The sequence below is a fragment of the Eurosta solidaginis genome, chromosome X, assembly GCF_040869045.1.
Source record: "Eurosta solidaginis isolate ZX-2024a chromosome X, ASM4086904v1, whole genome shotgun sequence".
NCBI lineage: Eukaryota > Metazoa > Arthropoda > Insecta > Diptera > Tephritidae > Eurosta > Eurosta solidaginis.
In genome coordinates, this window is record NC_090324.1 from 104,334,065 (window position 1) to 104,349,438 (window position 15,374).

Below are 15,374 nucleotides of genomic sequence, written 5' to 3' on the forward strand. Positions count from 1 at the left end.
AATACTTAAAAATTTAATACTTAGCAAAGATGTAAACGAAATAAGCTCTATAATTTATAAAAACGAAGAAATAAGTGATGAAAATGAAATAGCTGATAAGCTCAATAAATACTTCATTGAGAGCATAGAATTAATAGATCATTCAATTGATAAAGAAATATATATTAACAATATTGATCATTGTCCTGAAACCTTTCATTTTAAAGAAATACAAATTTGCGAACTAAAGGCAATTTGTAAAAAACTTAAGAACAAAAAGCATTGGAATAATGTGAGCCCAAAGATCATTTTGGACAACTGGAAGGTACCTGGGCCTTTCTTAACAAAGTTAATAAATCATTCATTAATGAGCGGAGTATTCCCAAATGAATGGAAGGACTCATTGGTAGTGCCAGTTGAAAAAATCGCTAAAACAAAAAAATGTGAAGAGTTTCGTCCAATAAATACTCTTAAGATATTTGAAAAAATAATGGAAAGTGTTGTGAAAAATCAACTACAAACGTACCTAGAAACTCTAAACCAGTCCGGATTTCGTAAGAATCATTCATGTGAAAGTGCAATAAACTTCGTCGTAAGTGAGTGGAAGAAGCGTCCACGAAAAACAATAATAGCAGCCCTATTTCTTGATTTTAAAAGAGCATTTGAAACAATAGACAGAGGTATTCTAATAAAAAAGCTGTATATGTATGGAATAAGAGGAAAAGAGCTACTTTGGTTTAAGGACTACCTTACAAATCGTAGACAGCAAACAAAAATAAAATCCACAAAATCAAGTTTTTCATATGTGAATACAGGGGTGCCCCAAGGATCTCTTCTGGGAACAATTCTGTTTATAATTTACATAAATGATATAGAAAAAGTGATATCAAAATCCAAATTAGTAATGTATGCAGACAATACATTGGTATATACAGAAGCAGAAACAGTGGAAGAATGTAAACGAAAGTTAGAATGTGATATAGATGAAATTATGAAATGGCTTAAAATGAATAGGTTCAAATTGAATGAACAGAAAACAAAAGTAATGGTGATGTATACAAATAGGGAAATAAATTTAGTGATAAATAATACTAGTATTGAGCAAGTAACCAATATGAAATATTTAGGTGTAATAATAGACAATGAGCTCAAATTTAACAATCACGTGGACTATTTGTGTAAAAAAGCTGCAAAAAAATTTACTTCTTTAGAAGAATACGAAATAAATTAGACACTTTAACAGCAATAAAAATATACAATACAATCATAAAGCCACATTTTGAATACTGTTCCACAATTCTGAACACATCTTGTAACCAATCACAAATAGGAAGAATACAGAAGTTACAAAACAAATGTATGAGATCAATAATAAAATGCCACAAATACACGCCAATAAGTCACATGCTTGAAACATTGAAATGGCTAAATATTGAGCAAAAACTGATGCTCAATACACTAATAATGATTTTTAAAATTAAACAGAACAGGGCGCCGATGTATTTAACAAGTTCCATTCAGTATGTTAGAGATACACACCAATATGCTGTGCGGAATGCGAATGACTTTCGACTAGGATTACAGCGGACTACTGCAGCCCAAAACACATTATTATATAAGGGCCTTAATATATTTAACTCGTTACCTGATTATATCAAAGGAGAGAATAATATTATGAATTTTAAACGGCTATGTATAGATCTTATTCGAGGCTAAAATACTTTTTATTACTTTTTACTTTTTATTACTTAATATATATATATATCATACACGTCTGTGAATTGAAAATGAATTTGTGATATTTAAAATTTATTGTGAAATCAAAAAATTATTATAAATATTAATAATAAATATCAATCTAAAAAAAAAAAATAACACTGTGCAACAGCCGGCTGCGTATTGGACCAAAAAATATATATCGGCTTTCGAAATTCTACATTTCGAAATTTTATTTTATTTTTAGATAACACGTTCAGCAAATTAAAAACCTGTTATACGAGGTGTAAACTCAGAAATTGGAAAATATGAAAAAACTCATATTTCCAAATTTTCGCAACCCATATATAAAATCTTAATATTGCTGTGAAGGTGGTTATTTTGATATGCATATCGTTAAACTTTATGAAGAAAAATTTGGCAAAACCCCTGTTTAAGTGAAAAAAATTCCTTCTTTTACTAAAAATTTATTTTAACCAACACAATTTGCAGCTGGTAAAACTATTGCATATTAAATAAATCAGAAATTTGCATTAAATGAGCTATTTTCAAATCAAAGCACTGCGTTTTTATACTTATTAGCTCTTAACAGTATTTATGTCCACTGTGCTTCCCAAGAAATTATGGGAATCAAGTGTGCAATGCTTTTAAAGTGGGTAAATGAGAACAGCTGAGATTTACTCAGTACTCATTCAATAGCATCAAATAATTGATGGAAGTGTATAATACCAGCTCTAATATAAAATAAATTAAAAAAAAAAAATTTAAGTTAAACGTTTCATTGAAAACAATACTTACACGAAGTAATAATAATACGAAAAGCTAGAAAATAATTAGGTAGGTCCTAGGTATTAGTCATCACACTCCTCATCAATCTAGGGCGTTGATCAGACAATTAAATAAAAGCGTTCGACGCGTGAAAGTTCTTTTGATAGACACCTGAACCCTAATAAGATATGATACGCCTTACATTTTTAGAAATCCCACGCGCCCAACGCTTTTATTTAATTATCTGATCAACGCCCTAGATTGTTGAGGAGTGTGATGAACTAATACCAAGGACCTACCTAATTATTTTCTAGCTTTTAGTATTATTATTACTTCATGTAATTTTTGTTTGCAATAAAACCGTTTAACTTAAGAAAAGGTTTTTTTAGTTATTTTATTTTCAAGTTTTTAGTCTTTATTTAATTGCCTATTATTTCTCATTCTATGTAGTTCATTTAGAGATTCAATCTGGTAACCTTGCCGTGCACGGACGTGTTTTTGATCGCTCTTCGAATTGTTATTCTTTTTACTTTGTAAACAAGTTTTATCTTTTATAAATATTCATTAATATAATAGAAATCAGTTTATAAGTTTAATTTCGTATTAAATCTTTACACAGTGCAATATACATAGTGGCTTTTTGTGCAATTTAAACATTCAGTCTGTGTGTTCATAGATCATAGATTTTCACAAAAATTTGTGATAACTGCATACCTCTTTGTTGGTAGCTGCTATTATCAAGTCATTGTGTGCCCTTTTTGCTTTCTGTTGTGTTCGCTGCTAGCTATACGCTATCTTGCCATTTGCATCCAGTGCTCCAAAATAACTCTCGCCCATATTTTTTGAACAGCTGTTCAATTTATCATATACTTATAGTTTCTTTTGCCTATTTTTCTTTTGGGTTTGTTTAACTTTGCAATTATGTTGGATTGCTGTGTCAAGAAGTGCACCAATCTAAAGAAAATTTCCCGTGGTGATACTTATGTTTGTTGCTGGCTCTGTGATAATATGGCTCATGTTATCTGTGCCGGTTTCTCTCACATAGGTGGTCGGGTGGTTTACCTAATATCCAGCAAAATTCGACTGAACTGGACATGTCATGATTATCGTTCCGCAGAAAATGACATGCGAGCTTTTATGAGGCAAACTCAGAAAGAGTTCAACCACATTTTTATTGGGTTTCGTGATCTTAACGAAGGATTCAAAACGATGGAAGCTCACTTTAAAAAATTTAAAGTGATATCTGAATGGAAGAAATGTATGCCCAACAATGATTCCAACTTGTCTTCGAGTCAGGGGCAAAGCTGTCCTCCTACAAATGTCCCTTCAACCGCGTTTACTGATACGAACAGGCTTACCAAAAAGGTTATGAACAATGCAGCTCAAGAACCTCCACAAGAATCTCCACAAGGCTGTGTCGAGGCTTCTAGTGAGACGATATCTGGCAAATTAAACGATGCACGAACTAATAGTGGTACCTTTGCGGCTGTCTACGTCACCAGTGTTGATTTCGCTGGAATCCCCAATTCATCCTACACCTGCACCGCTATCTTTAGCTCCAGCAATAACAGTTACCGATACTGGGGTTGTTGCTATCGATACAAGTGTACCTGAAAAAAATAGTACTTCATTGACGGGCTCGATAACCAATGCTAGGTCAAGCAATGCGTTTTCTGTCAACTGTCCTATAACGGCCGCACCTTCCCAGCTCTCTGGTGTGCTATCCGCTACTCCTTTGCAGGTGACTGCCGTGCCACCTCGTAGGGCTGTATTTGTGTCCCGATTACACGCCTCGCTTACCGAAAATGATATTGCTCTTTACGTTTGCTCTAAACTTGGTGTTGCACCCACTAGTAACATCAATGTGTATAAATTTAACTTTAAATATGAGAGAGACATCTCATTTAAAATATCTCTTTTAGAGGCATATATCGATAAGGTGCTTGATTCCTCGTTTTGGCTTAAGCATACTGTGGTTCACTTGTTCACAAGAAAGGCGAGGGCCGAACGTGTTTTATTACATCCAAAAAACGGTATGACGAACACAGTAATAACAACACAAAGGTAATTGCTGATCTGCCCCGTCTTCTCATTAATTACCAAAATGTTCGTGGTTTACGATCAAAACTTGTTCCATTCTTCCTTAATTCTTTCAACTTCTCTGCACAAGTTGTAGCTTTTACGGAGACCTGGCTAAAGCCTGATAATTACAATTCTGCGGTTTTTTCAAATAAATATGCTGTTTATCGGCGTGATCGCATCGGGAGGTGTCCTTATTGCTGTTGAATCTAACCTATCATCTGAGTTGATTTCGCTAGAAAATATCTCTCATATCGAATTCATAGCAGTTAGGCTCTCATTCAGTAGCTATAGCGTAATTGTTTGTTGTTCGTATATACCACCTCGTTCGGATATGGATGTTTATGCTAGTCATAGCTCGGCCATCTGCGATTTGCCTTCGATCGACTTTAACTTGCCAACAGTTAGTTGGGTTAATATAAGTGATTCAAACTTTTTAACTCCCACTGCTCAACATGAGTTTCTCAATTGCTTGTTAGACTCATCTCTTTGACAGATTAACAATGTTCCAAATAGTGGAAATAAAATGCTGGATTTAGTATATGTGGATGGCTCGGTGGGTACTGCCCTTCGCAAATACCACCTTTATCCCTTCCAGAAGACCCTCTTCACCCTACGCTAGAGATATCACTTGATATCAGCCTACCTTGTAGGATTCAAGTACAGTCTCGTCCCCGATCTAGATGCTTCTACAAAGCAAATTCCATTATGCTCAATGATCTGTTGGCTTACCATGATTGGTCGGATCTTTATGCTTGCACTGATGTCGATTCGGCAATCTCTATATTTTACAGTACACTTGATGGCTTCTTTGATACCTGCATTCCTACTCGCTGTACCCTATGTTCGAATAAGCCCCCTTGGTTTTCAAGGCAACTTCTCAGACTTAATAACATTAAATCTAGGCTTTATAAAAGATTCAAGAAATCTGGAACATCTGCAGAACTCTCTAAATATCTAATAGCTCGTTCTAAATTTCACTGTCTTAATCAGGTTTGTTATAAAAATTAATTGAGTTGTTGTAAATCCCAATTTTTTATAAATCCAAAAAAGTTTTACAGTTTCGTAAATTCAAGGCGGAAAACTTCTAGGTATCCTTCCTCATTAACCTTTGGATGTAAAAAAGCTTGCACTGATGACGACGTTGCCGAACTATTTTCTGAGTTCTGTAAGTTCACGTATTCATCCAGTGGTTTTCATTCCGGTCAATATCCCTATCGCTTAGATAGCTCGAATTCCATTAGGAATCCTGCTATTGATGGTAATATTGTTCTTCAGAGTCTTCAATCTTTGAAACCCACATTTTCTCCGGGACCGGACGGTGTTCCTAGTTGCGTGCTTAGGTACTGCGCCGAAAACGTGTATGAGCCTATTTTAAAATTATTTGAGCATCTCTGGGATATGAGTCATTCCCGGCACTTTGGAAACAATCTTTTATTATACCCCTACATAAAAAAGGTAGTAGGTAAAAAGTTGAAAACTAGAGGGGTATTGCTAAACTTTCAGTCTTTCCTAAAGTCTTTGAACAGATTGTTACCAGTCAACTCCAATATCACTGTTCTAGTATTTTATCTCCATGCCAACACGGTTTCATTCGCCAAAGGTCAACCACTACAAATTTGCTTGTATTCACCTCTATAGTTATGGAAGGATTTTTAGCGAACAAGAAAACGGATGTCATTTACACGGACTTCAGCAAAGCATTTGATACCGTCAACCATGAGTTGTTTATCCATAAGCTTGATTTACTGGGCTTTCCGTTTCACCTATTAATGTGGCTGAAAAGTTATCTTTCTAACCGGACCCAAAAAGTCATGTTCAAGTGCAATCTGTCGGAATCGTTCGGAGTTTCCTCCGGCGTACCCCAGGGAAGTCATCTAGGCCCATTGCTCTTTGCCCTTTTCATTAATAACTTGCCACAGACAATATTATATTCACATACTATAATGTATGCGGATGATGTAAAACTTTGCTACACTTACTGTCCTACCGATTTGAGTTCCTTGGATCTTCTTCAGGCCGACTTGGACTCGTTACAATGTTGGTGCACAAAAAATTTACTAGCTTTAAATTGCTCTACATGTAAGCATATGACATTTCACTGAGTGAAGCCAGCATTGAAACCTTATCTAATAGATGGTACGCCTTTGGAGCGTACATATTTTTTGTGCCTCGCGGCTATTTAAAAATGACGATAATGAAACTAGTACCAAAAAAATGTTTGGATTTTTTTGTCTTTTTTGTTGTTTTTTGTTTGTGTATTACATTTTAAGGTTTAATGAAAGTATTAAAGCAATATTAATTTATTTTACTAAGGCGATTTTTGTGTACCACTTTTTCTTTGTTTTTAACTTCCTCGATAATAGTTACATTAGGTTCGTTAATTTTAGTTATTGTAAACGGACCTTGATAAATATTTTCATGTTTGTGATGTGGTTCTTTCTGTAAAAGTACTTTATCGCCGATTTTGTTAATTAATGCACGAGCCATTCTATAATAGAGATTTTTACTTTGTAACTTATTTTTATTTATTAGGTTTTGTGCCATTTTGTGTGCTTTCTGCATTGTAAACTTAACTCCTTTAGCATAGTTTTCGACATTATAAATTGGGTCAATTTTTATACTCTGTTGAGCAGAGCTCACAGAGTATATTAACTTTGATTGGATAACGGTTGGTTGTACAGGTATAAAGGAATCGAGATAGATATAGACTACCACATATAAAAATCATCAGTATCGAAAAAAAATTTGATTGAGCCATGACCGTCCGTCCGTCCGTTAACACGATAACTTGAGTAAATTTTGAGGTATCTTGATGAAATTTGGTATGTAGGTTCCTGGGCACTCATCTCAGATCGATATTTAAAATGAACGATATCGGACTATAACCACGCCCACTTTTTCGATATCGAAAATTTCGAAAAATCGAAAAAGTGCTATAATTTATTACCAAAGACGGATAAAGCGATGAAACTTGGTAGGTGAGTTGAACTTATGACGCAGAATAGAAAATTGGTAAAATTTTGGACAATGGGCGTGGCGCCGCCCACCTTTAAAAGAAAGTAATTTAGAAGTTTTGCAAGCTGTAATTTGGCAGTCGGTGAAAATATGAATGATGAATTTGGCAGGAACGTTACTCCTATTACTATATGTATGCCTAATAAAAATTAGCAAATGGGCTTAGATTCTAGGACGATAACTGTTTTCTGTGAAAAAGGGCGAAATCCGTTGAAGCCACGCCCAGTTTTTATACACAGTCGACCATCTGTCCTTCCGCTCGGCCGTTAACAGGATAACTTGAGCAAAAATCAATATATCTTTAATAAACTCAGTTCACGCACTTATCTGAACTCACTTTGTATTGGTAGAAAAAATGGCCGAAATCCGACTTTGACCCTTTTTCGATATCGAAAATTACGAAAAATGAAAAAATGCCATAATTCTATAACAAATACGAAAAAAGGGATGAAACATGGTCATTGGATTGGTTTATTGACGCAAAATATAAATTTAAAAAAAAACTTTGTAAAATTGGTGTGACACCTACCATATTAAGTAGAAGAAAATAAAAAAGGTCTGTAGGGCGAAATTAAAAGCCCTTGGAATCTTGGCAGGAATACTGTTCGTGGTATTACATATACTAGAGTTCGCCCAGTGGTTGAAATTAAACCACAGGAAAGGAAAGGACAGGAAAGGAAAGGAAAGGAAAGGAAGAAAGATCAATGGAAGGGAAATGAAAATAAAAGAAATATAATTTGTCATTTTAATATAATAATAGGAACATTCGATGGGTGATATGATGAATAAGTAAGCTCAAAATAAGGAAATTTTATATTGCTCTGGCAGGAAGGGTATTATTTAATCAATCTGCTTCTCGTAAACAAAAGGTAGGAAAAGGAAAGGTAAGGAAAGGAAAAGTAAGGAAAGGAAGGAAAATAAATTTAAAGGAAATGAAAATAAAAGAAATGAATGAAAAGAAAAGTAGAGGAATGGAAAGGAAAGGAAAGGAAAGGAAAGGAAAGGAAAGGAAAGGAAAAGAAAGGAAAGGAAAAGAAAGGAAGGAAAGGAAAGGAAGGAATATGAATGGTAGAGAAATGAAAGTCAAAGAAAGGAAATAAAAAGAAAATTAAAAGAAAGGAAAGGAAAGGGAAATAAAGAAAAGGCAAGGAAAGGAAAGGAAAGTAAAGGAACGGAAAGGAAAGGAAAGGAAAAGAAAGGAAAGGAAAATAAAAGAATAGAATGGAAAAGGAAGGAAAGCAAAGGAAAAAAAGAAATATACTTGCTGCATGATCAGCTATGTATTTTTGTTGAATTTTTATTGTGTACAAAGCAACTCCTCGGCCATGCTCACGATTCAGCATAGTACACAAAAAGCAAGTACACACACAGCGTGACTATAGTATGAATAAGTGCATGTGTAGTGGTGTGACTCTTATGTTAAATTTTTTATATTAAAATTATTTTTCAATTTTTTTTTATTTATGGACGACAGTGCAGCTCAAAATTTCTTATCAATACATATCTAATTTGTACACCTTAGAATTACAGTTTAGCAGAAAACGGTTCCACATTTTTTTATCTTGTCTATTTATATATCAGACAAATAAATTAGCGGTACCCGGCCGATGATTTTCTGGGTCACCCTGATCCCCATTTTGGTCGATATCTCGAAAACGCCTTCACATATACAACTACCACCACTCCCTTTTAAAACCCTCATTAACCTTTAATTTGATACCCATATCGTACAAACACATTATAGAGTCCCCCCTGGGCCACCTTTATGGCGATATCTCGAAAAGGCATCTACCTATAGAACTAAGGCCCACTCCCTTTTAAAATACTCATTAACACCTTTCATTTGATACCCATATTGTACAAACGCATTCTAGAGTCAACCCTGGTCCACCTTTATAACGATATCCCGAATAGGCGTCCACCTATAGAATTGAGACCCGCTCCCTTTTAAAATACTCATTAACACCTTGCATTTGATACCCATATCGTACAAACAAATTCTAGAGTCACCCCTGGTCCACCTTTATGGCGATATCTCGAAAAGGCGTCCACCTATAGAACTATGGCCCACTCTCTCTTAAAATACTCTTTAATACCTTCCATTTGATACACATGTCATACAAACACATTCCAGGGTTACCCTATGTTCATTTTCCTTCATGGTGATTTTCCCTTATTTTGTCTCCATATCTCTCAACTGAGTATGTAATGTTCGGTTACACCCGAACTTAGCCTTCCTTGTGGAACTTTTTTCGAAGAATTAAATGAGAATTTGTCGTAGACATGTAAGGTAAGTTGTGTTTCATCGTTTTTGACAGTTTTTCTATGTAAATTTTTGTCGTTTGCCTGTTTTGTCATTGACATTGTCTGTACTGCCAAGATTTGTTTGTTTGTTTCTTTAATTTCATCGATTGTAATACGCGATAGTGCATCAGCACCAACGTTTGATTTACCCTTAATATAAACTACCGTAAAGTTATATTCCGCTAATTCTAGCCTATTTCTCGAAAGTTTTGAAGAGGGGTCTTTCATATTGAATAAGTATACTAGAGGTCTATGATCTGACTTTACAAAATGGGTGCCATAAACGTATGGTCGAAATTGCTTGATGCAAAGTAAATAGCTAAAAGCTTTAATTCTAATATGGGTTTTTTCTGCTCTGATTTATTAAATGCTTTAGAAGCGAAACAAATTGGTAAGTCACTGCCTTGCTGTTCTTGACTTAAAATAGCGCCACATCCAATTGTTGAAGCATCAACGGTAATAATGAATTGTTTAGTAAAATCTGGATATTGAAGTAATTTTGGTGAAAGTAACGCTGCTTTCAAAGATAAAAATGCCCTTTCTCACTCAATATCCCAAAAGAATTCAACTCTTTTCCTGCTTAATCGGTTTAGAGGCGCTGCCAGAGACGAAAAAATTTGGTATAAACCTTCCTAATAGTTTGCCAACGCGACGAATCGTCGTACCGCGTCTTTAGCAGTCGGTTTTGTATACTTTCTAAATGCGTTTATTTTGGAGTCGTCTGGCAACAACCCCTTGGCTGAACATTTGCGACCTAAAAATGTTACTTCTGGTCGTTAAAAGTTGCATTTATTTGGGTTAAGTTTGAGATTGAAAGACCTACAAGTATTGAAAACTTTTGAAAGATTTTTAATATGGTGTGCTTCACTACAACCGATGACGATAATATCGTCGACGTACAAGAATGCGGCATTGGGTGGTATACCCGAAATAGCTATTGTCATCATTCGTGAGAATGAATTTGGTGCTATATTTAAACCGAATGGAAGCAATTTCCATCTAAATTCACCTCGGTCAGTGCTGAAAGAAATAATGTCACGTGAGTCAGCATGCAAGGTGATTTGATGAAATCCCGAAAAAAGATCTAATATCGAAAAATACTTTGCTCTACCGAGATTATCTAAAATATCGTCAACTCTAGCTAGTGGAAATTTATCAGGAATGAGTTTTTTGTTTACTGTGCGAAAATCTTCGCACATACGATAAGCTTTTTGACTATTAGTATCCTTCTTTGGGACTACAATCAAAGGACTATTGTAATTGGAGTAACTGGGTTCAATCAAATCGTTGTCTAACAGAGTATGGCAATCGATAGTTTTTAACATATACTGGGTCGGTATCTGTCAATATTAATTTTTACTCGTAGAAGTTGTTTAAAGTCATTTTGTCCGTGTCAAGAGCGAAAGTGTCGGCATAATCTATGCAAAGGTCAATTAATTTACTTTAAGCATGTTGAGGTATTTGATTTTTAAAAATTGATATTAGTTTTTTTCGTACGTTTGTCATCTGTTTCTGTCTTGTTAATTGTATAAACATTATAATTTGAAAGTTTTTCTGTCCGAATACTGTTTCTTTTCACATACTTTACATCATCGGTGGTGTTTATGACTTTAATTATTGGGTTACTGGAATTAACAATGCACCTAGCTGTGAAAACGCCTTTTTCAATTTCCTGTGAGTCCACGAAAAGTGGCTCGGGTGAATCTCCTAAATCAAAAAGTCTGAAGATTTCACATCTGGGAGGAATGATACAACAGTCGCTTTCTCTTCCGTGCAGGATTGGTACCGCGACTTTTTCATTACCTACCCAAAAGGAAATACTATTTCTTTCATAATTAATAATGCATTTGTTATTTTTAAGGAAATCTTTACCCAGTATGCCATCGGATGGAATATTAAAGTCTTCAATTTTATATGAGAATAGGCTTTTCTTGACCATATGGTTGCTATTTTTAGTGCAAGTAAAACTTAACTATTGCGACCCAACGTTTCGCTAAGCACCTTAGCTTCCTCAGGGGCGAAACTGCATTTATTTAACATTATTTTCATCAAAAAACATTGAAGAATTACATGAAATTATAAAAATTTTGAATTTTGTTAATATACCGAAACAATAAAATTTTTGTATAAGGTCACTTACAAATATATGTACGTAAAATATCACAATTTGCATAACTACAACTAACACATCAATACCATCTGTGCGTGGTACATTTGTCAACTAAAATTGAAAATTATATGCAAAGCAAATAAGCCGCTGCAATGCAATCAGTGTCCTCTTTTATGTTTACTGTTTGTCCCTTTTCTGCATTATTCTTAAGCTCTCTATGGTGTATCTGATCTTTGTCCGTTTTTCTTTATCTAATATTTTGGCATTTTGTAAATCAGCTGTGTGGCCACTCGCTGTGGTGTGCTGTGAGAGAGCTGTGTTTGTTTTCTTCTTTCTAATGTCCGCTTCATGTTCATTTAGGCGAACGCCAAAGCTTCGTTTGGTTGTGCCTATGTATATTTTATCACAGCTTTCGTTCTCTGTTCCTTTGCATGGTATTTCGTATACAATATTATTATGTTGTGAGGTTTGAAGTGGTGTTTTTGTTTTTGTAAGAATGCTTCCTAATGTTTTGTTGGATTTATATGCCAAGCGTATGTTACTTTTGTTGGATGTGATGGTTTTGTCGAAGTTCTCTGTCAGTCTAGGTATATATGTAACACTGTAATATTGTTTGGGCTGATCTGTGGTATCTTTTGTTGCTCTCTTATTGCGATTGTTTTCAATATTAGGCTGTGTATAAGTGTTTGTGGGTAGTTGTTGCTGGTGAGAATTTCTTTAATTTTTGTAATGTTTGCATCCCAGAACTGTTGATGGCTGATATCTAAAGCTTTGTTGATAAGGTTGTTTGCAGTGTTCATTTTGTACTTGAATGGTTGGGCAGATAAGAAATTTATCAACCGGCCAGAAGAGGTAGGTTTTGTGTACCAGTCTAGCATAAGTATGTTGCTCTTTCTATGAACGCGCGTGTCTAAGAAGGGGATGCTGAAATTTGTTTATGTTTCCAGGGTGAACTTAAGTTTGTCGTGGTACTTGTTGAATGTATCTAGAATAGTGTCTAGGTCTTTTCTTTTGACTATAGCGAAGATGTCGTCAACGTATTTCACCATGAACTTTATATCTATGTTATGTTGTGTTTTAAGTTTGGATATGGCGTCGTTTAGTAAGTCATCTAAGACTATGTCTGCAATGGTTGGCGAAAGAGGGTTGCCCATAGGCATACTAAATGTTTGGGCATACAAATTTTCACCCCACAGGAAATAATTATTGTCTTTTAGACAGAAATCCAACATTTGTTGGAAAATTCGCCTCGGTATTTTTGTGGTTTTTTGTATTTCCTCCCACTTTTTTAAAATTATTTTTGCGGCGAGAAGAATTGGAATATTGGTGAACAATGACACAACGTCAAAGGAAACTAATATCTCTTCATCTTTAACACTTATGTTTTTCAGTTTTTCTTTAAACTGGAACACATTTTTTATATTATATTCTTCCGACACAAGATTATTATTAAAGTCTTCATTTACTACATGTAAAGTATGTTTAAGAGAAAAGTTTGAAAAATTTAAATTTACGGTAAGGTGGAAACTGAATTGGAAGTGACACCGTTAATGTTAATAATGTCTTTTGTATTTAAGGAAATATTACTGTCTATACATAATATTTTTATTATAGAAATGTCTGCTTGAGTGTCTACTAAGAAAGAACAAAATTTTTGTGATTCGTTAAGTTGTAATTCTATGAAATCTAAGTAATTTAAATTAAAACAATAGATGCCTGTTGGTGAGGGAAGTTCGCGTACTAGCTTAGTTCGTCCCCCAGTGTTCGCTCCTGAGGGGCACTCAAGTTTAAAGCGCGGATGTTTGCATTTCTGCCTCTACCGTTTGACGATCTTGCATTGTTACCTCTATTGTTACTATTATTTGATTTGAATTTGAACGTGTATTACTATTGTTGCTATTTTGGTATCTATTTCCGTTAGAATTTCGATATCTTTGACTATTGTTACCGTTACGGTTGCTGTTGTATGAAAATGAGCTATTATTTCTATAGCCAGTATAGCTGCAATTTAGGTAAAAGCCACGATAAGTACCACGTGAATTTCTGAATGTATTGTTACCAAGCGATCGAAAATCGAGAACCTGACCCTCTGCCTATTATCTTCAATTACACTCTTACCCCAATTGAATCACATTTACCTTTTTCCTGTTTTTCATATAAGGACAAGTGCTATAATATATTAGATATTTCAACTTACTGGAAAAGTTTCTGGTGGCTAGCATTGTTGTAAGAATCGCACCCTTAAGCTTCCGACGAGCATTGAATTTTTTTAGACAGTCTACAGTTTCTTGCCGATGAACTACTGAAGCTACTCGCTCCCTTTGCTGTAAGTTTAAATTTTGTATGGTATTAACAGTAAAAGGCTTAGAAAATAAGTACATCAATACTCACGCAAATCCAAGGATGCTTGAGAGCTTCAGCGGCGGTGATTCTTTTATTTGGATTGACGGTAAGCATCTGATTTATCAAGTTCTTTGCCTCCGGTGTTACGGTATCCCATTCTGGCGATGGATACTAAGACACAAATATTAATAACACTGGTATCAATACTAAAATCTTATTTTGTGTATACATATATACACCACCCAATGCCCATATAGAATCGGCCCGAGGGTTGGGTAAATGGTTTCTTATGAATAAATGTTTGCTTTATTAACTTCTCTTGTAATCACTAGAAATGGGAATGGGGAAAATACCCAAATGGTAAATAACCGGTAAAATGTTTATATATGGTGAAAATGGGTAAATACCCAAATATTTACCCAAAAGAAAGGTAGAAATAATCTTTTGGAAAATATGGGAAACAAACACACAAATTCAATCGAAAATGTATACGATTTGTATTATATTTAAGGGTAGTTATCCATTGCGCTATCGTTTGAATTAGTTTTAATCTGTAATCCAGCGTTTTTAATTAATATTTACCCGATTACACTGGTCAACACAGCTCTACTTGTAACCAAGTTTGGTAGTACTCGATACCCTGATAAAAACTGTATACTTACTTTTTAAACGGTTTTATTTAGCTTGAGTTGATAGGCAGGCCGCATGCACGGCCGCACGGCCGTTGTGAACGAATCTTGTAATTGAAATTTAAGTAACTTCCCGATAAGCTACAAGCTTGAAACTTGGAATATAGTTCAGAACCCGATGACAATGCAATAATAAGAAAAACAGATATTCGCAAAATTCGTATTTGTGGTCCGATTTGGCTCATATTTGGAACACATAATACATGCAAGAATAGAAATCGACCTGTGAAAAAAATCGCCGCTAGGTGGCGCATGGATCGAGATATTCACAAAAATCTTATTTGTGGTCCGATTTGGCTCATGCTTGGAACACCTAATACATACAAGAATAGAAAGCGACCTATCAAAAAAATCGCCGCTGGGTAGCG

The 15,374-nt window shown here is 34.8% G+C and overlaps 1 protein-coding gene across 10 annotated transcripts in view; it reads right to left on the reverse strand.

Moving 5' to 3' along the window:
• Positions 1–15,374, reverse strand: part of CaMKII (Calcium/calmodulin-dependent protein kinase II) — a 3,892,153-nt gene that overhangs the window by 1,236,332 nt on the left and 2,640,447 nt on the right. For all 10 annotated transcript variants that reach the window (XM_067758430.1, XM_067758431.1, XM_067758435.1 and 7 more), the window contains 2 exons: positions 14,366–14,488; positions 14,172–14,298 (listed from right to left, as the gene is read on the reverse strand). In XM_067758430.1, coding sequence (XP_067614531.1) covers positions 14,172–14,298; positions 14,366–14,488 — 250 coding nt within the window. The remainder of the gene's footprint in view (positions 1–14,171; positions 14,299–14,365; positions 14,489–15,374) is intronic.